Source organism: Myotis nattereri, assembly GCF_964212035.1.
Source record: "Myotis nattereri genome assembly, chromosome: 15".
Classification (NCBI taxonomy): domain Eukaryota; kingdom Metazoa; phylum Chordata; class Mammalia; order Chiroptera; family Vespertilionidae; genus Myotis; species Myotis nattereri.
In genome coordinates this window covers 6,702,275-6,725,312 of record NC_138090.1, presented here as the reverse complement: position 1 = coordinate 6,725,312, position 23,038 = coordinate 6,702,275, and the positions used below count along the sequence as shown (strand labels likewise).

At 57.4% G+C, this 23,038-nt stretch overlaps 1 protein-coding gene across 1 annotated transcript in view; it reads right to left on the bottom strand.

Annotated features, from left to right (window-relative positions):
• Positions 1-23,038, bottom strand: part of NLRC5 (NLR family CARD domain containing 5) — a 940,085-nt gene that overhangs the window by 886,685 nt on the left and 30,362 nt on the right. Inside the window, exons 27-48 of the mRNA XM_081108345.1 lie at positions 21,928-22,011; positions 20,790-20,879; positions 20,397-20,462; positions 19,135-19,218; positions 18,969-19,052; positions 17,396-17,482; positions 16,595-16,672; positions 15,817-15,900; positions 15,422-15,505; positions 13,291-13,374; positions 12,629-12,712; positions 10,281-10,364; positions 8,102-8,185; positions 7,603-7,686; positions 7,215-7,298; positions 6,999-7,076; positions 6,229-6,312; positions 6,076-6,147; positions 5,487-5,570; positions 4,463-4,546; positions 3,495-3,578; positions 1,447-2,485 (exon numbers count right to left, since the gene is read on the bottom strand). Coding sequence (XP_080964471.1) covers positions 2,374-2,485; positions 3,495-3,578; positions 4,463-4,546; positions 5,487-5,570; positions 6,076-6,147; positions 6,229-6,312; positions 6,999-7,076; positions 7,215-7,298; positions 7,603-7,686; positions 8,102-8,185; positions 10,281-10,364; positions 12,629-12,712; positions 13,291-13,374; positions 15,422-15,505; positions 15,817-15,900; positions 16,595-16,672; positions 17,396-17,482; positions 18,969-19,052; positions 19,135-19,218; positions 20,397-20,462; positions 20,790-20,879; positions 21,928-22,011 — 1,843 coding nt within the window. The 3' untranslated portion in view covers positions 1,447-2,373. The remainder of the gene's footprint in view (positions 1-1,446; positions 2,486-3,494; positions 3,579-4,462; positions 4,547-5,486; positions 5,571-6,075; positions 6,148-6,228; positions 6,313-6,998; positions 7,077-7,214; positions 7,299-7,602; positions 7,687-8,101; positions 8,186-10,280; positions 10,365-12,628; positions 12,713-13,290; positions 13,375-15,421; positions 15,506-15,816; positions 15,901-16,594; positions 16,673-17,395; positions 17,483-18,968; positions 19,053-19,134; positions 19,219-20,396; positions 20,463-20,789; positions 20,880-21,927; positions 22,012-23,038) is intronic.

Genomic DNA, 23,038 nt, shown 5'->3' with positions numbered 1-23,038 from the left:
AAAGGCAGCACAACTCCCTTGGCATGAAGGTGCACCCTGAGGGCCCAAGGTCACCTTGGCATCATTTCCTGGGAAGGGGAGATGGAATTCTGGGCTCAAAGTTTCCAGGTAAACTTCTTGGATCTTCGATCTGCCCAGCCCGTTTCCCATGACTAGGCTGGTGGCCTCACTTGGTGCCCGGTGTGCCCTGACCCTGACCCCATTAGGGTGTCGCTGCACAGGGTGTGGGTGTTTGGCACTCGGCCAGAGGACTTTCTCCTCACACTCAGCAGGGGGGTAAAGGACAATGTGGAGGTTGGCAAAGATCAGGGCTGAGCCTCCAGGTGAGCCACTACCAGGCGGGGGGCAGTCCCCGCATCCAACTCCCTTCTGGGTCTAAATGGGAAAGAAGTGATCTCAGAAACCTGGGCCAGCCTGCCCTCTAGTGGTGCTCAGCCGCAACTGCACTTTCCCTGCCAGCTTTTCACAATGCGTTGCCGCTTTTGAGGAAGGCTCCTCCGAGATCCACAGGTGACCGGGAGGGGGTGCTGTTCTCCTATCATTCCAAGCATCTCTTCCTCTCACATGGTACTGAACCCTAAAAGGGGGATGCTACTAGCATGTAAGCTACCTCTTCATACTAGGGACTTTGCATACCTTGCTTCCCTGACCCCTCCCAAGGTCCCGGGGCTCAGGGACTATTTCTAACTTCTGTACAGAAATAGCCTCGGCTTTGGGGTCACACCATAGTCCATTCGATGCCCGTCCGACGTTCAAAGACATGTTTCTAATGTACCACCTGCCTGTGGAAACCCTCTAAGCCAGAAGTTTCCAGGTTCTAACAAGAACCAGACAAGCAGCGAATGGGAGGGAGGGTCATTGGAGAGTGGATGGGACTGCAGAGAACGGAGGGATATGTGCCACATCTAAAGGAGCGCTCAGTGGTTAGAGCACCGCCCGGCACACCAGAAGGTCATGGGTTCAATTCCCGGTCCAGGGCACATACCTGAGTTGCAGGTTAGACCCCCACCACCACTTGACTATCATCCCACCCCCACCCTGTCGGGGCATGTGCGGGAGGCAACCCATTTTTCTCTCTAGCTCTCTCCTTTGCTGAGAATGCTGGACTAGCCCCTAAGACAAGTTGAAAGTCTGCATTTTGATATACAAGTTCCCGACTCTACATATTGGCAATGAATTCAGAAAAGAGTTTAAATGGAATGCAAGCCAAACAAAGAAGGTTGCTGACACGTGGAGCTTCTTTAACACCCTCGCGGGGCAGGTGAGGTCTGGCGAGAGGAGGCGACTTGCCCACGATCGAATGACCACATGCAGACAGAGCACAGACTTGACCCCTGACTCCCGGGCCAGTGCTCGTCCCCGTGGTCTACTCTGCTCTCCGGGCCCCGGGGCAGGGGATGAGCCACTCTGACTTCGCGGAGGCGCTGGGACACATCCGACTCAGACTAGAGGCCGGGAAGCCATCACATTTATTGGTCACACGTGGCTTCGAGGGTAGCAGGGACATCCTGGCGCCCTCTTGGGAGTAACAGGAACACCGTTAGCACATGCGGCCCCTGGGAGCCCACCTGGTCCCGCTGAGGTAGTGGCTGGGCCCCACGGCCTTGCCTCATTAGCTCAGACCTGGCTTCGTCCCTCACACCGGACACTGGGCCCCCTCCATCCACAGGTCAAGCTGGCTCCGCCTGGACCTGGGCCCACAGTCCGCGCAGGTCAGCACTTAAGGGGACTGGCCACCAGTTTACTGATGGGGGAACTGAGGCTCATCCTGAAGACTCGCGGCTGAGCCCCTGGCTTGGTTCACGGGGCCGGTCAGTGCTCAGACACTCCCCTCGCCCCAGTCCCGAGTGGAAGACAGGCCGTGGCTTAGCTGCTCTGGAAGTGCAATCTATAAATATACACCTGGTTTGTAAAAAGTAATAAATTAGCTCCTGGACCAGCCTGCGGGCATCGGGCCAGCCACGTGTCCTATGACATGGACATTGGTCATGTGCCTTCTACGAACCACCCATCATGTGTCCTACCATGTGTGGGGCTAGGACCCCTGACCACTGACCCACAGGCCACCCTGCAGGTTCCATGCAATGTCACGTGGAACTCTGCCACGTGTGACCTCCTGTGTCATGCATCACATCACGACACCCTCATTAGGCCACATGATCCTCCCGGTCATGCATGTCACGTGTGATGCAAGGTAGTCCGTTGGCCACATGAGGCTCCTGAAAGTCCTCCCTGAAGACTGTAGCAGGACACGCGTGGCCCTCCCTCCAGGGGCAGGGAACAGGGGCGCCCGCTGAGGCTCTTCCTGAGCCTCCATCCAGGCGAGTGCACGTTGGCATCACTGGGCTGGATCCAAACGGTGTGAGGGGGCCATCAAGTCCCCCGAGGGGCCTGCCGCTCGCTGGGGAAGAAGGCGAAGTCCAGCCGGGGCTCCTGGCTCTGCAGACGCTGGGCCGCGTCTGGGGGGATGTGGTTATTCCAGAGGCTGCGGGACACAGACACAGGCACTCAGACCGTCCTCTCGTCTCTGCCCTCCGTCCCACCCACAGACGGGAGAGCGAGCCGCAGGGGGAGAGCTGTGTCCAGAGACACCCGGCAGAGGCAGGTGTTAGACCCGCAGGGCCCCCAGGGAGAAGGTGCTCGCCACCCCCACCCCGACGTCCACTCCGGTGATCCCGGCTCATGTGACACCCGCCAAGCAAGGGAAAGCTCCCCTTTCTGTTGTTGTTAATCCTCACCCGAGGGCATCTTTCCATTGACTTTTAGAGAAGGGAAGGGACGGGGAGAGACAGAGGGAGGAACATCTACGTGAGAGAGACACATCGGCTGGTTGCCTCCCGTGCCCTGACCAGGGCCAGGGGTCAATCTTGCAACCGAGGTGCGTGCCCTGGACCGGAACCGAACCGGGACCCTTCAGCGCTCAGGCTGAGGCTCTGTCCTCGGAGCCCGACTGGCTAGGGTTCAAGCTCCCTTCCTAAAGGCACTTTACCTGCATCGTCTGAAATGCTCACGACCTAGTGGTTTTTGGAGGACAAAACGCCTCACTGTTGTCTGCCAGCCGTCTAGCGTGCCCGCGGGGTGCACGGTGCCTGAGAGGCGAGGCCCCTGCGCAGGGCACAGCCTACACACCCAACCGGACGCGGTGCCTCTGGTTAAAGCCCCCACAGCGAGTGCTGGCCATGAGCCAGAGCTGTGCTCAGTGCCTTATCCCGCCATCGGGTCCCCCGGCAGCTCCGCGGCGAATGCGGTCATAGCCCCATCCTATAGACAGGGGGTGGGGGTGGGGTAGGGGGGTGGGGGGTGAGGCTGGGGGAGGTCGAATCACTGATGCAGTCGCACAAGTGGGGACGGCAGCGACGGAACCTGACAGGGTTACTTGCGGCCAGCTTCCTGGTGGAGTGGCCACGTCTCCCTGACAATCCCCAGCCGGGTCCCCTTACACTGGAGGTCGGTGAGGCCTCCCACCACCGTCCTGGCCCCAGCACGTCCGTTACCGGATGACTTGGATGCCAGAGCCCCGCGCCAGCCCTTCAGCCAGGAGCCAGGCTCCGTCCGCTGTGATCCGATTCTTCTCCAGACTTCCCGAGGCACAGCAGAGGAAGGGGAGAGACAGACGGTCAAGGGTCAAAGGTTAATGGTCAAAGATGAGGGGTCAAGAGTCAAAGGTCAGGGGTCCAGGGTCAGTGGTTAAGGATCTAGGGTCAAGGGACTAGGGTTAAGGTTATGGTTGTTAGGGCTGTTGAGGGTTATGGTCAAAGGTCAGGTGTCAAAGGTCATGGGTCAAAGGCCATGGATCACAGGTCAAATGTCAGGGTCACTGGTCAAAGTTCAGGGGGTAAAGGTCAAAGATCAATGGATAGGGGGCAAAGGTCAGTGGTCAGGGGTCAAGGTCTAGCATCAAGGGACTAGGGCAGGGGTGGGCAAACTTTTTGACTCGAGGGCCACAATGGGTTCTTAAACTGGACCGGAGGGCCGGAACAAAAGCATGGATGGAGTGTTTGTGTGAACTGATATAAATTCAAAGTAAACATCATTACATAAAAGGGTACGGTCTTTTTTTTGAATAGTTTTATTCATTTCAAACGGGCCGGATCCGGCCCGCGGGCCGTAGTTTGCCCACGGCTGGATTAGGCTCTAAGGTTAGGGTTAGGGTTGTTAGAGCTGTCAAGTGTTAGGGTCAAGGGTCAGGGGTCAAAGTCAGGGGTCAAAGGCCAGGGGTCAAATCTAAAGGTCAGGTGGTCGATGGTCAGGGGTCAAAGGTGAAGGTGAGGGTAAGGTTTAAGGGCTAAGCGTTAAGGGTTACGGGATTAGGGCTTAGGGTCTAGGGGTTAGGGTTAGGCTAGGGCTAGGCAAGGAGGGCTTCCTGGAGGCAGAGGCCTGGTCCATGGCCGCTGGGCTCACCCAGGACGGAGGTCCCCTCTGGCCCGCCCGCCCCTGGCCTCCCAGGATGGGCCCCTCTTACTCCACACTCTTCAGCCGCTGCATCCGAGGCAGGACCTGGGCCAGTGCGGCAGCCGCCTCGTCCCCAAGCAGGTTCCAGGACAGCCTGCAGGACAGGGGCCCCGTCGGCATCAGGAGAGCAGGGAGGGGAGGGCTGGGCCGACAGGCTCCAGAGTCCCCGATGGGCGCCGTGTGCCCTCCCTGAAGACTCCTCCCTCCCCCAAACCCGTTCCCAGGCTGGTCATCCTTCAGAACCCAGGCAGCTCCGGACCTGGCTGTCCCCAGAGTTCAGGACACGTGGTTTGTAACGGTCCAAACTCCCAGCATGCATGTGCTCCATCGTGACTTTTGTCACATCCATGCACCTCTTGTGTTATTATTTGTTGCCTATTTTTCTACACACGCACACACACACACACACACACACACACACACATTTATAATTGATTTCAGAGAGGAAGGGAGAGGGAGAGGGAGATAGAAACATCAATAGTGAGAGAGAATCATGGATCGGCTGCCTCCTGCACGCCCCACACTGGGGATGGAGCCTGAAACCCAGGCTTGTGCCCTGACCGGGAATCAAACCGTGACCTCCAGGTTCATAGGTCGACGCTCTACCACTGAGCCACGCCAGTCGGGCAAGGTTTGAACGCCTCTGATTGCCAAGAGGGTGGGGGTGCGGGCAAGGCCGGTGGGCAGGTGGGGGGCCTGCTGGCTTCAGCTCCTCTTCACTACCAACAGGTGGTTTATAAATCAAGGTCCCATAAGCCAGGCCAGGCACCTCCCAAAGGGAAGATTGGGGCAAAGAGCCCCTAGGGACCAGCTGGTCCACCTCCCCTCCCGCCACTCACAGGCGGGGACACAGGCACGCGAGGCCGTGGACACAGTGCCCACCTGTGCCACTCGCAGCTCAAGTGTGAAAACTGCCTCCAGAGGAGAACTGAGCAAGAATGACCTTCCCACTTAGCCGCGGGAGGGCTCTGGGGGGAAGGGAGCAGTTCCCTGGCACAGCAGGCCAGGGCCACGCCCCGGTGCCCAGCACTCACAGGATTTCTTCCAGGGCCGGGCAGAGCATGAAGCCGGCAGCGAGGAGCTTGGCAGCCTGGTCGTCGATCTCACAGGAAACCAGGCTGGGGAAAGAGTGGGACGGGATGGAGGTGTCTGAGTCGGGCAGCTCCCCAGCCCCTTCCCCCTGCTGTGCCCGGAGCAGGTGGGAGCGGAGTAGCCAGGGGCCGGGCACAGGGGAGTCTTAGAAAAGTGCCCCCTTTGGGCCCAGGCTCCCCCGGACCTGAGGCCTCTGTCGCTTCAAAGGCTTTCCCGCCCGGCTGGTGTGGCTCAGTGGTTGAGCATCGACCCATGAGCCGAGGGGTCACCAGCTCGATTCCCAGTCAGGGCACATGCCCAGGTTGCAGGCTCGATCCCCAGGACGGGGCGTGCAGGAGGCAGCAGAACGATGTCTCTCTCATCGATGTTTCTCTCTCTCTTTCTCTCTCTCTCGCTCTCTCTCTCTCCCTCTCCCTTCCTCTCTCTCAAATCAATAAAAACATTAAAAAATAAAAATAAAGGCCTTCCCAGGTGTCAGAGAGGGCTGCCCCCTCCCTCCCGCCCAGCTCCAGGGAGTCCGGGGTTACTTACTCTATCTGCCTCAGCCGCGGGAGCCCCTGACGGAAGTGGGGGACCTGTCTGGCCAGGCTGTTCTCTGCCAAGCTGAGGGGCAGAGACACTGTGAGAGGAGCCCCCCGACGCCCCCTCCCGTCCCCGTGCCCAGGCTCCACGGCGCCCACTCACCTGATCTCTTCCAAATGCGGGCATCCGTCCAGGGCCCGGCCCAGGCTCAGCGCCCCCTCTGGGCCCAGACGGCTGGACCGCAGGCTGGGGAAAGGGGAGGGGGGAGGGGAGTCTTGGGGAACCATGTGGGGGCTGGGGGGCTGGATCCCCCTCTCACAGCCTTGTCTCAGGCTATACCGCCAGACCTCAGACGGTCTCTGGGTAACAGCCATCCCCAGCCACACAGGACCCAGGACGTATCAAGGACCCTGGCTTTGGAGTCCGAGATCCCAAGTTCAAGGCCTGGCTCCATGTGTTAGGAAGGTAAGCTCTCCACCCCTCTCCTGCTTGCAGTTCTGCTGCCTGGAAATGTAGCAAATAAAGCCCCAGCCCCCCAGGGCCGCTGCGAGGCTCAGCGAGACCGTGGACACACACTAGAGTGCTGGCCGTGCGGCTGAACGCTCTTCTCCCGCACGGCCCTCTGCTGACACGTCCTGGCTCACCCTCAGAGATGCGCTCAGGAGCCTTGTAACTCTTTTGCAGATGAGGAAACAGACTCAGAGGGGCAGGGTCCGGCCATGGGCACACAGGGGCGGTGGCCGAGCCTGGGCTAGGCTCCCCAGACTCCAGAGGCGGGGGGGAGGAACAGGCGGGAGAGCGGGCAGCCAGCCCAGTACACGCCAGTTTGCCCAAAGGCAGGGCAGCTCAAGGGACGAGGACCTTGACCCCCAAGCGCTCATGGGGGAGCCCCGCCCACTAGCCCGGCACACACCACAGGCGGGAACACTCACTGCAGGACTCTCAGGCGCGGGGGCAGCGCCCGGGCCAGCCCCAGGGCTGTGGGGTCCCCCAGGGCATTGCAGCCGAGCCTGGAGGAAGAGAAGGGATGAGGCTGAGCCCCTGGCTGGATGCCTCAGACCCCGGCCTTGTACCTCCCGGGGGAGATGAGGGCCAGGTGGGCCTTGGGGACACAGAGGGCGGAGGCCAGTCCCCCGGGGCACACTCACATCAGCTCCTCCAGGTGCTTGCAAAGGGCGAGGGACTCCACCAACCGCACTCCCCCTGCCGGGCAGATGCCATTCGCTGAGAGGCTGTGGAGGGAGGGGGGCAGACATCAGATCCTCGGACCCCCCATTTCCTCCTCCACCCCCCCATCTCCTGGGGCCCTAAGAGACAGCATCCCCACGGCACACCCTCCCAGCCCGGTGGGGCAGAAAGGCCCAGAGAGGGGCAGGGGCTGGGCTGCTCGAGGTCCCAACGTGAGCAAGGCCGGGAGGTAGCTCAGCGCCACTGGCTGGGCACTGAAGCTGAAGTTCAGCCCGAGGCAGAAGCCAGGGTCTCCTCAGACCATGGGGCGGCCCCCGAGGGCCCCTGTGGGGAGGGCTGGCCACTCACTCTACCCTCCGGAGCTCAGGCAGCCCGGGCAGGACGGCAGCCAAGTGCTGGGCACCCGAGTCTCCAATCTGGTTGTGGCTCAAGCTTGGAGAGAAAAACAGCAGAACCGGAAGCATCCGCCTGCCCCCCAGCTGGTAGGTTCCCATCCCCATCCCCATCCCAGACCAGGAGGAGGCTAACGTCTGGAGAAAGGCCTCGGCTCACTGATAAAGGCCCTCCCACTATGTTGGGTGACGACTCCAAGCTCGTATCCCGTGTTTACGACGTCCTGCCTGATGTCTGCCCTCACTGCCTCCTGCTGCCATCAACACGCTCACATCCTAACCATTGGGTTTCTGGGCCCTACGGCTGGGGTTACGCCGCGCAGGAAGGGGCGAGGGGACGAGTGTCACCAATACGTGAGGAGTGTCTTCAAGGAGCCTCTTGCTTTTGTCATCTCCCCCCCCCTCCCCCGCCCGCCAACATGTTCTGGGGCCGGGGGCGGGGACAGGCAACTCACCCCAGCTCCTCCAAGCTGGTGGCGGCTTTGAGGGCCTTGGCAAGGCGGGAGCAGCCGACGTCACCAATGTCGTCCCCACTCAGGCTGGGGAAGCAGGGAACAGGCCAGGAGGCCATCGTCAGGAGTGAAGGCCTCGGCAGGGGCTGTGCTACGGACTCTACAGCTCGTGAAGCCTTTACATGTCTAGGGACTGCGGGCCTGGCGGCCGAGGCCACGTGGCCTGGTCTGAGCCGACTTGGCCTCAGCCCCACATCAGGGATCTCCAGCCAGCCCCGCCAAGTGCCAAGTTCATGTGGGTTCCACACTCAGGCAAACAGTCCCCCAGGCATCTTCTGCTAATCCGTGCAAATGGTGGCTTATCCTCAAACCCGACGAGTGTCTTTTCTGAGCCCTGCCTGAGCCCTGCCCCTGGGAGTGGGGAAAAAATTAAACAACGCAGCCCATGCAAACTGAGCCCCACACTAGCTATTTGTCTGAGGGTTGTTTTCTTTTGCAAATTAAAATTAGCCATCTGCCTTCCGTTAAATTATGGGGGAAATGGCCTGCTCCCACATGCTCTGCTCCCCAAACCCTCTGACCTCATTTCCTAGCGCTCTGCAGTGCTGGGGGGTGGAGGGAGGGGTGGGGGCGTGGACGGGGATAAGAACACAGCAATGCCTGGTGTCATGCTTGGGTGTGTGTGTGTGTGTTTTTAAAATATAATTGTATTGATTTCAGAGAGGAAGGGAGAGGGACAGAGAAAGAGATAGAAACATCAATGATGAGAGAGAATTACTGATTGGCTGCCTCCTGCACGCCCTCTCCCGGGGATCAAGCCCGCAAGCTGGGGTATGTGCCCGTGATTGGAATCAAACCTGGGACCCTTCAGTCTGCAGGCCGACGCTCTGTCCACTGAGCCAAACCAGCCAGGGCTTAGGTTTGTTTTTAGTCATCGTGTTTTGTATTTTGAAATATCACATGGAAAGAGCGCGTGATATTTGTTTATCAAAGTGGCCAGGGCCGCAGGGGAGACTGTCAAGGTCACCAGATCTGAGTCTAGGCCAGAGATTTTCAACACGTATGCCGCAGGAGTGCTTAACACGCAGCACCCGCCCTGGCCAGGTAGCTCCGTCGGCTAGAGCGTCGTCCTGATATGCCAGGGGTGTGGGTTCAATCCCAGCCAGGGCACATACAAGAACAGGCCATACCTGACTATGCAGTCAAGGGCACTGGCTTCTTTTCTGTTAGATTGTCAAAAAAAAAAAAAAAATGACAACAGCCAACACAATAACATCTGTCTGGTGTGAATGAATCAAAATTATACCCTTGCTCAATGGGCGCGGCTCAGTGGTGGAGCGTCGCCCCATGAACCAAGAGGTTACCGGTTTGACTCCTGGTTGGGACTCATGCCCTGGTTGCAGGCTCGACCCCCAGTAGGGAGTGTGCAGGAGGCAGCCGATCAGTGATGTTTCTATCTCGCTATCCCTCTCCCTTCCTTTCTCTTTACAATCAATAAAAACATATTTTTTAAAATTATACACTTTTTTGGGTCACATCAACATTTTTTTTTGGTGTGCCACAGAATGTTAGTAATTCGTCTGTGTGTGACACGCGATGGAAAAGGTTGAACTCGCTGGTCTAGACCTTCACTATTCAGTGTGGTCTGGGGCCCAGAAGAGGTACCTCGAGGGAGCTGGTTAGACACGCAGAATCTAGGCCAGTGGTTCTCAACCTTCTGGCCCTTTAAATACAGTTCCTCATGCTGTGACCCCCAACCATAACATTATTTTCGTGGCTACTTCATAACTGTCATGTTGCTACTGTGATGAATCGTCATGTAAATATCTGATATGCAGGATGGTCTTAGGCGACCCCTGTGAAAGGGTCGTTCGGCCGCCAAAGGGGTCGCGACCCACAGGTTGAGAACCGCTGATCTAGGCGAACCGGACCCAGGGAACCAGATGCAGGATGAGTTTGTGCACACGGAGGGCTGGTTGTTCTGGGACTTGGCCCCCACCCCTCAGGCCACTTTTGTAGCCAGGAGGGAGCTGGTGGCATTGAAAGGCAAGGGGAGTGGCACCAGCTGGCAGGATGCCGGAATGTCCCAAGGTCAGGGGCTCAGTGCATCCTGGGCCGGTGGTCCCTGTGGAGCTGGAGATCGAATCCTCCCACTCGCCCATGGGGCCGCTGGGACACTCACCAGAGGCTCTGCAGGCGGGTCATGTGGCTCAGTCCTTGCAGGAGTACAGCCAGGGTGGAGTCGTCCAGGGGGAAGTGGCTGAGGCTGGAGGGGAGGAGCCAGAGGAGGCCTTGGCATTGCTGGGGTTGGGCCCCACGTGCAGATCGAGGCCCGTCAGTCCAGCTGCCTGAGGCCTCAGTGCTTGGCAATGCCAGCTGCCCAGGCAGCCACCTCCATCCACACGGTGCCAAAGTATCGCACACAAAACTGCCCTGGGGAAGCCGAACGCCAGTTCCCGGCACGAATCATGACAGCCATCCCAGCAGCAGCTCCATTTCTGAACCACACGGGACCCGGACTACTGATCAGTAACCGGAGCGACCACATATCCAGGCTCAGGGCCATCCTGGCTGGTGTGGCTCAGTGGTTGAGCACGGTCCTGTGCACCGAAAGATCGCTGGTTCAATTCCCGGTCAGGGCACATGCCCGGGGTGCTGGCTCCATCCCCAGTAGGGGGTGTGCAGGAGGCCACCAATCAATGTTTCTCTCACATGGATGTTTCTCTTTCTGTCTCTCCTTCTCCCTTCCTCTCTCGCTAAAACAGCGGTTCTCAACCTGTGGGTCGCAACCCCTTTGGCGGTCGAACGGCCCTTTCACAGGGGTCACCTAAGACCATCCTGCCTATCAGATATTTACATGACGATTCATCACAGTAGCAACATGACAGTGATGAAGTAGCAACGAAAATAATGTTATGGTTGGGTCACAACATGAGGAACTGTATTTAAAGGGCCAGAAGGTTGAGAACCACTGCTCTAAAATCAATAAAAACATATTTAAAAAAAAAAAAAAAGAGAAGAGAAAGGGCCACAGGTCTGCTCTGTTCCCTGCAGCACCTCTAGTTCCGGGTCCTGGCCCAGGTGCCCAGGTGAGTCCATATTTGTCAGATGCATACATGAGCCCATGAATTACCTCATTGGCCTCCAACCCTCCAAACAAAAGCCCCCAGAGACAGGGAGGCTGAGCAGAGGGCAGGCACATGGAGGGGGACAGTTCAGTGGGAAGACACGTGAGCCTTCTGGTCAAAGTCGCCCTAATACCACCCCCATCCCTGGGCCAAAGGGGGGGAATTTCATTGTGAAGAAGCAACGAGTCAGGAGGCCACTTCTGCACTGTATCCAAAACACAGGTCAGTGATCTGGAGCAAAGGTTACCATCTGTCCTTTCAGAGCCGTTTTCCCTGGAATGTCGCCCTCAGGGATCACATGTCCGCCGCTGCATATTTCTACCATGACGAACTTTAGAGCGAGCGTGTATGTTTGGTCATGGGAAGAACTCAGAGATTAAAAGCAGGAGATCCCCTGTTAAATGTTCCATCTAGATGTTGTTAAGTCTGTGTGAGATGGGGCCTCGCCTGCAGACCAAGGCTGTTTCTGGTGTTTCTAAGAATTTTGCTTATTTCAAAACTATAACTTCTAGGCCACTTCTGGGCTATAAATGCCAAATTATAAAAGTTGCCAGAACCTAAAAAAAGACGGTAGGCAAACGGCAGTGGACATCTGTGGATTGATTTTCCTGCCCAGATTCTGTTTCCCTTTGCTCTGTGAATAGCACCCTGAAATACCACCCCCCACGAAGTCCAGAGCATTGGGTGGGCCCGTGACCCAGATCGAGCCAATCAAAATACGGCGTGCTCAGAGCCACAGTGATGGGTGTAGGAATGGCCATGTGACCCGCCCTGGTCCAGTGAGCGCCAACCAAAGGCCTTTGGGGTAGGTGCTGGGAGGAAGTACCCGTAGTTGTAGCTGCAGGAACAGCCTGCCTGAGAACGAAGTCGAGAGGGAGAGAGCCCTGGCCAGTTAGCTCCGTGGTTAGAGCGTGGGCCTGCGGACGGAAGGGCAGACGCCTGGGTTTCATGCGGGAGGCAACCAATCCATGTGTCTCTCTCTCTCTCATCAGTGTTTCTCTCTGTCTCTCTCTCTCTCCCTTCCACTCTCTCTAAAAAACAAAAACCAATGGGAAAAAATATCCTCGGGTGAGGATTTAAACAAACAAACAAAAAAGGTGGGGAGGGAGAGAGCCAGAGAGAAAGGCGGGGGTGGGGTGGGAACAAACATAGAACCTGGATCCAGCCAAGCCTGAAGCCAGCCGCCCTGTAATATCCTGAGACGTGAGCCCGTGCGTCTCTGGCTCGGGTGGGTTGGGGTGAGTGAGCGTGTGACAGCCCTCAGAGCCAGGTCAGGGAGTAAAGAGGAGGGCGCCCAGCTCACCAGGCCATTCGGGGGTCGGACAGCTCGTGGTCACAAAAGCTGCCAGGGCGGCTAGGCCTGCTCCCAACAGCCCTTCCCGGCATGAACCGCAGCACTTACTCGAGCCTCCTCAGCCAGCTCTTGCCTTCAAGGGCCCCCGCCAGCACCGTGGAGGCCTCCTCGCCAAGTTGATTGTTAGACAAGCTGTGGGGGGGGGGGGGGGGAGGGGACCAGGCGCGAGGGGAGGGTTAGACAAGCCTGCCCAGCCCCGGACCCCTCAGTGCCCGCAGGAGCCCATCCTAGCCCACCCCTCCCGTCCAGGCTCCCTGGGGGCATTCCTGGCTCCAACAGTCAGGCTCCGGGGTCCTTGAGGAGGGGGCATGGCCGTCACAACTGACCGGGCTAAGAAATGATGCCCTGAGTGAGGGCTGCAAAAGAGGAGGCCAGGGACAACCCCCCCACCCCCCACCCACAGTGGTCTTTTCTGTTCATCCATAGCCGCCTGGGCAGAGGAGGGTTATGACCAGGTTACAGGTGAGGCATGCAAGCCTGGAGAGGCGCAGCTTTGTGCCCAGGACACTCTGAATGAGGGGTGGAGTTGGGACCAAGAACACAGCGCCCAGCCTTCCCCAGGCCACACCCAGAGGGGCTGGGCTTCATCAGGGAGAACGCGATCCCTTGATGTCCACTCCCCAGCTCCCCAAAGCCCCGCCTCCCTATCCTCTCCACCCCTGGCCCTCAGCGGGCCAGCCCTTCCCAGACCCCTCCTCCCCGAGACTCACTCCAGCTCCTCCAGGTGGGGACAGCGGCTCAGACCAGACGCCAGGGGGGCCAGGCCCCCGGAGCTCACGCAGCTGGAGGCCAGCCTGGTGGGGGTCAGAGGGCAGCATGTCAGGCAGGAGCTCTGGGTCTTGGGGGCTCTGAATGCTGATGGCGGAGGGCAAGCAAGTGGGGGGAAGCGGGAGGGGGTCCTCCTTTCCTTCATAAATCTCTCCCCCGGAATCAGCAAGTTGAGAGATTGCCTGGAGGCTGGACTAGTTGTTTTCCTAAACCATCATCATTCAGAGGGCAGCTTCACAACTTACGCCATCAGTGGGCGTCACTGTCATTCTAGCTAGTGACTGCCCATGTCCATGAGCTCTACGCCTTTATTTAAACAACAACAACAAACAAAAGAAGCAAGTATGGAGCGGCGTTAAAGACTCATTGGCGCCCCGGCCAGTGTGGCTCAGTGGTTGAGTGCCGACCTACGAACCAGGAGGTCACGGTTTGATTCCCATCAGGGCGCATGCCCGGGGGGTGGGGGGTGGGGTGGGGGGGTGGGCTTGATCCCCAGTAGGGGGCGTGCAGGAGGCAGCTGATGAATGGTTCTCATCATTGCTGTTTTTCTCCCTCTCTTCCTCTCTGAAATCAATAAAAAAAAAAAAGTATTAAAAAAAAAAAAGACATATTGGCAAAGGAGACCTTCTCTGGGATGCAAACAGTGGGATTAACACAGAATTGAACATTAGGAAAGTCTCATTTTGCAACCATCACACTGGTTATTTGGTTCAGGCAAGAATGGCCAACGGATGCCAAAACTCCGTGGGTGAAAGTGTGAGGCAGAACAGGAAGTTTACAGGAACTTAACGCAGCTCCGTCAAAGGCACTTGCTGACGAGAAAGAGAAAACAAACAGGAGCTGTGGGACTGAAGGCACCTGGCCGATGCCACCTAAACCAGGTGCTCACAGTTCACGTCCCCGGTCAGGGGACGAACAGGCGTCACGGACGTGCAGATGTGACGAGCTGAGGACACACGGAGCCTCTGAGATGCTCCTGCCCAACATGCAGAGCCTGCATCTCAGCTCGAGGGGGCGTCGGACAAGCCAGGCTGCGGGCGGCGGACAGAGTAACCGGCGTGTGGCTGTCATGACCATATCATGGAAGACCCAAGGGCCAGGGGCCTGCTCCACATGAAGGAGCCCAAGGGGAGATGGCAACTCACGGCCGTGTGTGGTCCAGGGCAGGGCGGGGGGGGGGGGCGGGGGTGCAATAAACATCGTTATTGGGACAATGGGCAAAACTGGAATATGAACTATAGTTTAGATAATAGAAGCGTGTTAGTGTGAGATTTCAAGCTTTTTCTGGATCCTGGGAAACACTGTCCTCTTAGGAAATTCACTGAAATGTTCAGGGAGGAAGGGGCATGCTTATGCAACTCGTTTTGAAATGTTTGAAAAGGGGAGAAAGCGGGAGAGGGGAAGGAGCGAGGGGAGGGGTGAGGGAAGAGGGAGGGAAGACGAGAGCCAATGTGAGAAGAATCCTGACGAAGGATGAATTTGGGAGAATGGTACATGGAAGTTCTCCGTCTTCTCACAGCTTTGCGCTTAGATTGCAATGATTTCCAAGTCATAAAGCAGCGGTTCTCAGCCTGTGGGTCGCGACCCCTTTGGGGGTCGAACGACCCTTTCACAGGGGTCGCCTAAGACCATCGGAAAACACATATATAATTACATACTGTTTTTGTGATGAATCACTATGCTTTAATTATGTTCAATTTGTCACCATGAAAATACATCCTGCATATCAGATATTTACATGACGATTCATCACAGTAGCAACATCACAGTGATGAAGTAGCAACGAAAATAATTTTATGGTTGGGGGTCAACACAAGATGAGGAACTGTATGAAAGGGTCGCGGCATTAGGAAGATTGAGAACCACTGTCATAAAGGGTGTGGGAAGGGCGATTCCTTTCTTGCCTGTGACCACGTCTATGAACACACACCCTGACACCAGCCACACCCTGGCGTCAGCTCCAGGGCTGAGCTGGGTCCCTGCCCCGGGATCTGGACCGGGTCCCCCTGAGCTCAGGCGTGGGGAGTGCGGGGTGGGCAGAGCTGTGGCCTGGGGACCGGCCTGTCCGCTTACCGGAAGGTCTTCAGCTCCGCGAGGGGCAGCAGGGAGCTCTGCAGCAGCTGGCAGCTGGCGTGGCAGAGGGTCACCTGGGACAAGCTGAAGGGCCAAGCATAGTCCAAGGCATGTCAGGCTGGACGACCTCAGGGATCATCAGTCCCATGGAGAGGGGGAGGCTCAGAAAGGGGAAAAGCCCACCAAGAGCTCCCAGTGGGGCCGCCTCCCCCCCCTCCCCATGTCACCCTAGGGCTGCCCCCCACCGGCCAAGTGAGATTCTCTCCTGCACGGGAAGCAGGCATGCCAGGGTCTGGCACCACCCCAGGCTCTGCCCATCCCCATCCGGGCCCGGCCAGCCTCTCACACGTGGCCCGGAGTGGACACTGGGGCCCAGACAGTTTCGGGGCGCTGACCTGAGCTGCCTCAGCCAGGTGCACGTCTCCATCAGCTGCCTGGCAAGAAGGCTGTGGTGGGTCTCGAGGTCACAGCGAGCCAACCTGGAGGGAGGCAGCCGTTTCTGAACACCTGGATCAGTATGAGGGACTCAGCCCCCGCTGGCAAGGACCTTCCCTTCAGGGGGCGTATAAATGCCAATCAAATCAAGTCCCACCATTTACTATTCAATTATGGGAAGGAGGGGTTCAGAGGGGAGCTGGTACAGCTGTGCAGGCTGTTCACGGCACCGGGGACCTAGCCGGGGAGGGGAGCTGGGGCTGGGGTCCAGCTCTGGTCTGTACACGGCAAGGCTGCATTCATCCATAAGGATGACACTTAATTTCCAAAAGAGAGGATAACGGGGGGACTTGACGAAGTCTGGGGGTCCAGAGGGGCCTTCCTGAGGTGGTGGCATTTAAGCTGAGACCTGAAGGACGAGAGGGAGTTAGCCAAGTGAAGGAGGAGGAAGAGGGGAAGAGAGAAGAGGACGTCTAGGCGGGGGAACCGCCTGTGCAAAGGCCCTGAGGTCAAAGGGAGCAGGGTGGTTTCGGGGAACTGAGAGCTGGAAGGGAGGCCTGGAGCTGAGGCTGGGGTTCGGGGCCGGATGGACAGCATGGAGCGGCAGATTCAAGCAGCCCTCCTGGGCCAGGTAGACACTTCGGGCATCCAAGCGGGGGCACGAGAAACACTAGTCAGAAGCACAGACCCCAGCCCATCCCCAGCCGCTCCCTGGGGGCCCCAGGTTCTGGGTCCCACCTGCGGGCCACGGCCTCTGGGTTCTCCTGCCGGGGAAACTTCAGCTGGAGGCAGAGCTGCTGCTGGCTCTCGGAGATGCTGCGGGGCAGGAGGGGCCAGCGTGAGGCCGCGGCACCTTCCCCGTGTTGGCCGAGCCGGGATCCAGGCTGCTCAGCCCCCTGGCTCGGAGCTCCCGGACCCGGTGGGGACCCGGACACAGGTCAGTGGGCCCCCAAAGCCCTGGCTCTTGGCGACTCCACATCGTTCTGCCACGCCGGGTCACAGCGCCGCGATGTGTTACTGTAACCCAGGGGCCGCTTCTCGGCGACGCGTGTGGGCTCCCAGCCGTGTCACCGAGAGCCAACGGCCCTTTGTCTTTTTTTAAAAATAATTCTTTATCGCTGACAGTATTACATATGTCCCCTTTCCCCCACTGACCCTTTCCAGCCCACCCCTCCCACCCCAGCCGTAGGCCTTCATCACCCTATTGTCTGTGTCCATACAAGGTCTTTGGTTGATTACCTCCCACCCACCCACCCGCCCCCACCTTCTCTCCGAGGTTCCCCACTCCAACGGCCCCTTGTCTTGATCTGGGGCTGCCTTCCCCTTCCTGGCACTGCGGCTTGACTTCTGTGCCAGTCCCAACAAGGGTGCAGCCCCCCACAGGTGCCCCTGGAGCGCCTGCCACCGTGGGGACCCAGAGAACTCACTAGTGACATGGCTCTCACCCCACAGAACAAGAGACTAACGTCCAGGTGAGGGAAGGTCCCAACAGCCATGGGGCGATGAAGAATTCAGAGGGGGCCTCCTCCCTGGACCCACCTGATCTCGGTGACGTTGCCCGAGGCCTGGGCGCAGACTTGTAGCAGGGTGAGCACCCCCGCTCTGCCCATCCACGGCTCCTCCACCCTGTCGCAGAAGCGGACACAGACAAAGGTCCCCTGGGTAAGCAGGGGGAGGGGGGAGGGGGGAGGGGGGAGGGGGGAGAGTGCCAAGGGAGTCCTAGAGGCTTTGGGGGATTTTGCTTATTTCAAAACTATAACATTATACAACCAGGCAGAAGCATAGCACAGGAAATGGCCATTCTCATCCCAGCTGTTATTGCAACGATGCAAACAGAAAATGTTATTTTTAAATAATATTTTTAGATTAAACTGAAGGTCCACATAATGTTACATCGCAAAGAGAAGGAAACAAAACGGTGTCTAAAACAAGATTGCAGTTTCCTATTTGAGGAAAGGAAAAATACGTATGGAGAGAGAGAGAGAGAGAGAGAGAGAGAGAGAGAGAGATGAGGAAACTATATTAAATGTTAATGGTATTTGTTTAGATGGTGGCGTTCTCGTGATGTTTTTATTTTATTTCTTCTTTAGTTTTCAATATTTCAATGATTCTCTCTCATCACTGGTGTTTCTCTCTCTCCTTCTCCCTTCCTTTCTAAAATGAATAATATATAGATATAGATATAGATATAGATAGATAGATATATAGGTATATCTATCTATCTATATCTATCTATATATCTATATGTATCTATAGATACCTATATCTATTTATCTATATCTATCTATATATCTCTATATCTCTATATCTCTATATCTCTATATATCTATATATCTATATATCTATATATCTATATATCTATATATCTATATATCTATATAGATATATATAAAACACTTTGGCGGAAATAAAAAAATGAAGCAAATTTGGAAAAATATGAACCTAGGTGATGGGATATGAGTTTTCAAAATGATTCTCCTTTTTGGTGTCTTCTGTCTCTTTCTGAAGGTTTTAAAATGACAGGAGTGGACATACGAACACGCTATTTGTTGGATGTTATTTCTGACCTCAACTGGATGCCATTTGGAGGTTTGTTTTTTTTTTGTTAATCCTCACCCAAGGATAATTTTTCCAAATTATTATTATTTTTTTTTAGAGAAAGTGGAGGAGGAAGAGGAGGGGGTATAGAGAGAGAGAGAGGCAGAAATATCGATGTGAGAGAGACACGTTTATTGGTTGCCTGCCATTCACACTCCAACCAGGCCAGGGATCAAGCTTGCAGCTGAGGTACATGCTCTCGGCCGGGAATCAAACCTGAGACCCTTTGGCCCAAGGACTAACGCTCTAACCACTGAGCCCAACTGGCCGAGCATCTTTTTTTATTTTTTCTGAAGGCCCCAAGCCTAGACCTCGCCCTGGGGAAGGCAGGTTCTCTGTGTGCCTGAGCGGGTCTCTGGGACCAATGGGCAGGTCGGCTCTGTGTCCAGGTGGCAGAGTTCCGGGTGCAGGAAATGGCCAGGGCACGATCCGGGGGGACCCATACCCCAGTGCCCGCCCTGCCCTCATTCACGCCCCCCGCCCCCTCCCCCAGGGGCACAGAGGAAGACGCTACCTGAGCCGGAGCAGCCCCTCCGGCCGCCTCAGCAGATGCAGGAGCAGGGTCAGGGGTTGCAGGCCCAGGCAGCACCGGCTCAGCCTGGGACAGAGGTAGGTTAGACGGTGGCCCTAGGAGGGAGCCCCGCCCCTCAGCTGCCCCCACGGGCTGGCCCGTAACTCACGTGAGCTCCGTCAGGTGCCAGGCCTGGCTCAGGCCAGCGGCCAGTCTGGGCACGTGCTCCGGTCTGAAGCTGCACTCCCTGAGCCTGAGGGCAGGGGGCAGGGGGCAGAGGGCAGAGCCTGGGTGAACTCTGTCCCAGCTGCTGTCCTGCTTCCTCCCAGCCCCCCAGGGCCTTTGGGGGGCCCCCACTGAGTGCTAAGGCCTGGACCAGGGCCTGAGCAAAGGCCAACGGTGCAGCTCCTGCCCTGGGAGCCCCCATCTCTTTGAGAGACCACCCCCCGAGAAAGTGCTAGAAGTGAGTCCCTTAGTGAGTCTCCGGGTGGCAGCAGGAGCGCGGGAGCTCACCGAATCCCAACAGTGACCTTCACGGACCGAGAAACTGGCTAACCCCGGTGCTGGGGGTGAATGGGTGGAGGAGGCCTGGCCAGGCCCAGGGGGCCAGTTTGGAGGCCGTGATCACACTGAAGTCAGACATGGAGAGGAACTGACCCAGGGCAGCGGTGGAGAGAGGCGGAGGCCAAGGCTACTGAGGGGTAAATCCTATATAATAAAAGGCTAATATACAAATCAACCGGACGGCGGAACGACCGGCCCCTATGATGCGTGCTGACCACCAGGGGCAGACACTCAACGCAGGAGCTGCCCCTGGTGGTCAGTGCGCTCCCACAGGGGGGGGGGGTAGGGGCGGGGGGGCGCCGCTCAGCCAGAAGCCCTGAGCGGGGCTCACAGCTGGCGAGTGCAGCAGCGGTGGGGGGGCTCCTGCCCTGCAAGAGGGCACAGGCCCCCCGTCCCCACCGAGTGCATGAATGTCATGCACCAGGCCTCTAGTAATAATAATAACAATAACAATAGCCGACAGAGCACGCAAATGAACCAGGCCCTTCCCAAGAACTTTATACCCATTAACTCATTCAATCCTCACAAAACCCCAAGGGGGATGGTCCTACCATATCCCCATTTTGCAGACGAGGAACATTGTACTAATGAAACACAGAGCGGTTAAGTCCCGTGTCCAAAGTCACACAGCGGGTAAGTGATAGAGTTGGCAGTTACCCCCCAGGTGGCTCCAGGGTCCAAGCTCTTAACCCTGAGCCTCCAGACCTAGAGTTAGCCCCTGGCCAAGAGGCACAGTGTGGGGCACTGGGAGCACACGAGGGGCAGAGAGCGTGAAGGAGGAGAGGGCCCGGTGAAGGAGGAGGCATGGAGCCTCCACAGAGTCAGCCCCCCACCCCTCAGGCCCCCTCACCCCAGACCAGCAGTTACCTCAAGGTCTTCCCAGCCTCCTCCTGTCGGGAGAAGTGAATCCGGAAGCTCTGCTCAGCGCCCAGGCTGCAGAGAGAGGGTATGAGAAGCCAGAGGCTTGCCAGCACCCTCAGCACCCAGGCGCCAGGGGGCGCCGGAGAGAAAGGGGCTGGGGTGCAGGGGCCGGGGCTGGGGGAGCCATGAGGGAGAGGCCCTTCCTGAACAGAGGAGACCCCACCCCAACCAGCAAGCACACTCACGCCTGCCCTTCCCCCGTGACCTCCCTGGCCCCCTGGCATGCGGGGCTCAGAGCGTGGAAACTGTGGGCCCCCAGCCCCAGTCACACAGACAAAGGCCGCGACGTGTGGGAGCCTTGCTTCCCCCCACCAGCTGCAAGTGGCACCAATGTCTTACTTCATGGCGGCCTCCCGGATACATGGGCAGGAAGGGAGGGTCTCCAGCAGGCATAGGGCACCTTCCTGAGAGATGCTGTTGCCACTCAGGCTGGAAGAGAAACGAGGTTTGGGCTGGGGTGTGGGGGCAGCACCTCCACGAGCCCTTCCCAGCCCCGCTTGCCTCCCCTCCAGCTGTCATTTCCAGGAGGAGAGACCTTCAAGTCCAAGTGTCCATTCCCCAGGTGGAGGCACTGGAGTCCAGGGAGAGGCCAGAGGGCCCCATCTCCGTACGGGCAGTGTGGCCCCCGCGTCCTCCAGAGCTGCACCCTCTGGGCCTGCTGGCCTTTGGGTCTGGGACAGGCCAGGCTGGCAGCTCCGGCCCCACACAGAGCACCCAGCTCTGTTGCCTAGCAATGGGCTGTATCCTGGCCCTGGCCGCCTGCCTCCCAGCTCCCTGGGGAGATCAGGGGAGAGTGTGGATGAGTTCCTGGGACCCTCCCTGCTGTGGGGACATCTCTAAACTCGTGTCCCGTGGATTTGGTCAGAGGAGATTTAGGGACGGGTGGACCACGAGCTGGGACAGCTGAGATCCCGCGGCAGCTGCGTAGGGATGCATGGCGTCAGCTGCGTAGGGGTGCATGGCCGCTCCCCGCACAGTCAGCGGGAGTCACCAAGCTTCAGTCGCAGCCGCTCCTGGTTGTCTGATGAAGTCTCTTCCCAGGGTGGGCAACGAGAGGAGGAGGAAAGGGCCCAACTAGGGGTGTCAAGGTAAGAATCACCCCTTTCCCCTCCCAATCCTTGTCCTCTGGAGTTCTCTGGGGACCCCTCAAAAGATCGCTCCGCCTGGCCGGTGTGGCTCAGGGGTTGAACACTGTCCTATGAACCAGGAGGTCATGGTTTGATTCCTGGTCAGGGCACATGCCAGGGTTGTCGGCTTGATCCCCAGTGTGAGGCATGCAGGAGGCAGCCGATTAATGATTGTCTCTCATCATTGATGTTTCTCTCTCTCTCTCTCTCTCTCCCTCTCCCTTCCTCTCTGAAATCAATCAATCAATCAATAAAAATGTATACACATATATAAAAAGATCCCTCCAAACCCATGCTCTGGGCCCAGGAAGGCTTCCTCTTCGCTGTCCTTGAGGCTGCTCCTCACTTACTCAAGAGAACCCGAGATGGGCAACCGAGGCAGACACATCAGCAAGCACCTGAGCCCGTCGTCACCCAGCTGGTTGGCTGACAGGCTGTAGGAGGGAAGAGGAGGCGGTTGACGGTCAGAGCTGCATCACTGCCACTCCACCCACACAGCACCCTCATCACCACCTTCACATCACCCCTGCCAGTCAGCGCTGCTCCGTCCCAACATCACCATCACCACCACCAGCTTCATCCCATCGTCACTCCTTGAATTCCCCAAGCCCACTACCACCACCATCTCCACTAGGATCATCGCCAATTATCACCACCACCACCACCCCACCACCACCATCTCCACTAGGATCATCACCAATTATCACCACCACCACCACCCCACCACCACCATCTCCACTAGGATCATCGCCAATGATCACCACCACCACCACCACCACCATGCAACAGCTTTGTGTCCCCGTCACCATCCCCCTCACCAGCACCACAGTTAACCAGTCCTCATCTTCCCCTTCAATAGCTGCTGACCACTCCCAGGACTCCAGCAGGCTTGCGGGAGTTCAAGAAAACCCAGTTCGCTTTGACTATGCCCTTGGCCCGCGTCAGTTGGGAGCTGCCATTTGGAACCAGAGTAAATTCAGAAAAAAGGTATTTGGGGGCTGTATTTACCCAATAGAGCTCCTCTTTTAACTTGGGAATGCAATATCGGAAAGTGGGCTTGAGTGCTTTCTTACTTCCCTTCATTGGAGCAGCCTGGGGTTTTAGCCACAGTGTAGGAACAATATAACGGGCCTGCCTGCGGTATCTGATTTTGTCCTGCATCTTTGAACTCATTTTGCCCCTGATTTTGACACTCCCGAGGCTTATCTATTTCGTCTTTTCCTGAGATACTGTAAAAATTAGCTTGTTTCACAAAGCCCCTTAAAATCATCTTTAAAATAAGAAAAAGTGCCCTCTACAATGAAAAAAGCAAACAAACAAGAGAAAAACTCAAAAGATATATTGCTTAGTCCTTTTTCGCTGACATACATAATTTTTGTCCTGGCCCGTGTGGCTCAGTTGGTTGAGCATTTTCCCATGCACCAAGAGATCGCAGGTTTGATTCCCAAGCAGGGCACACGC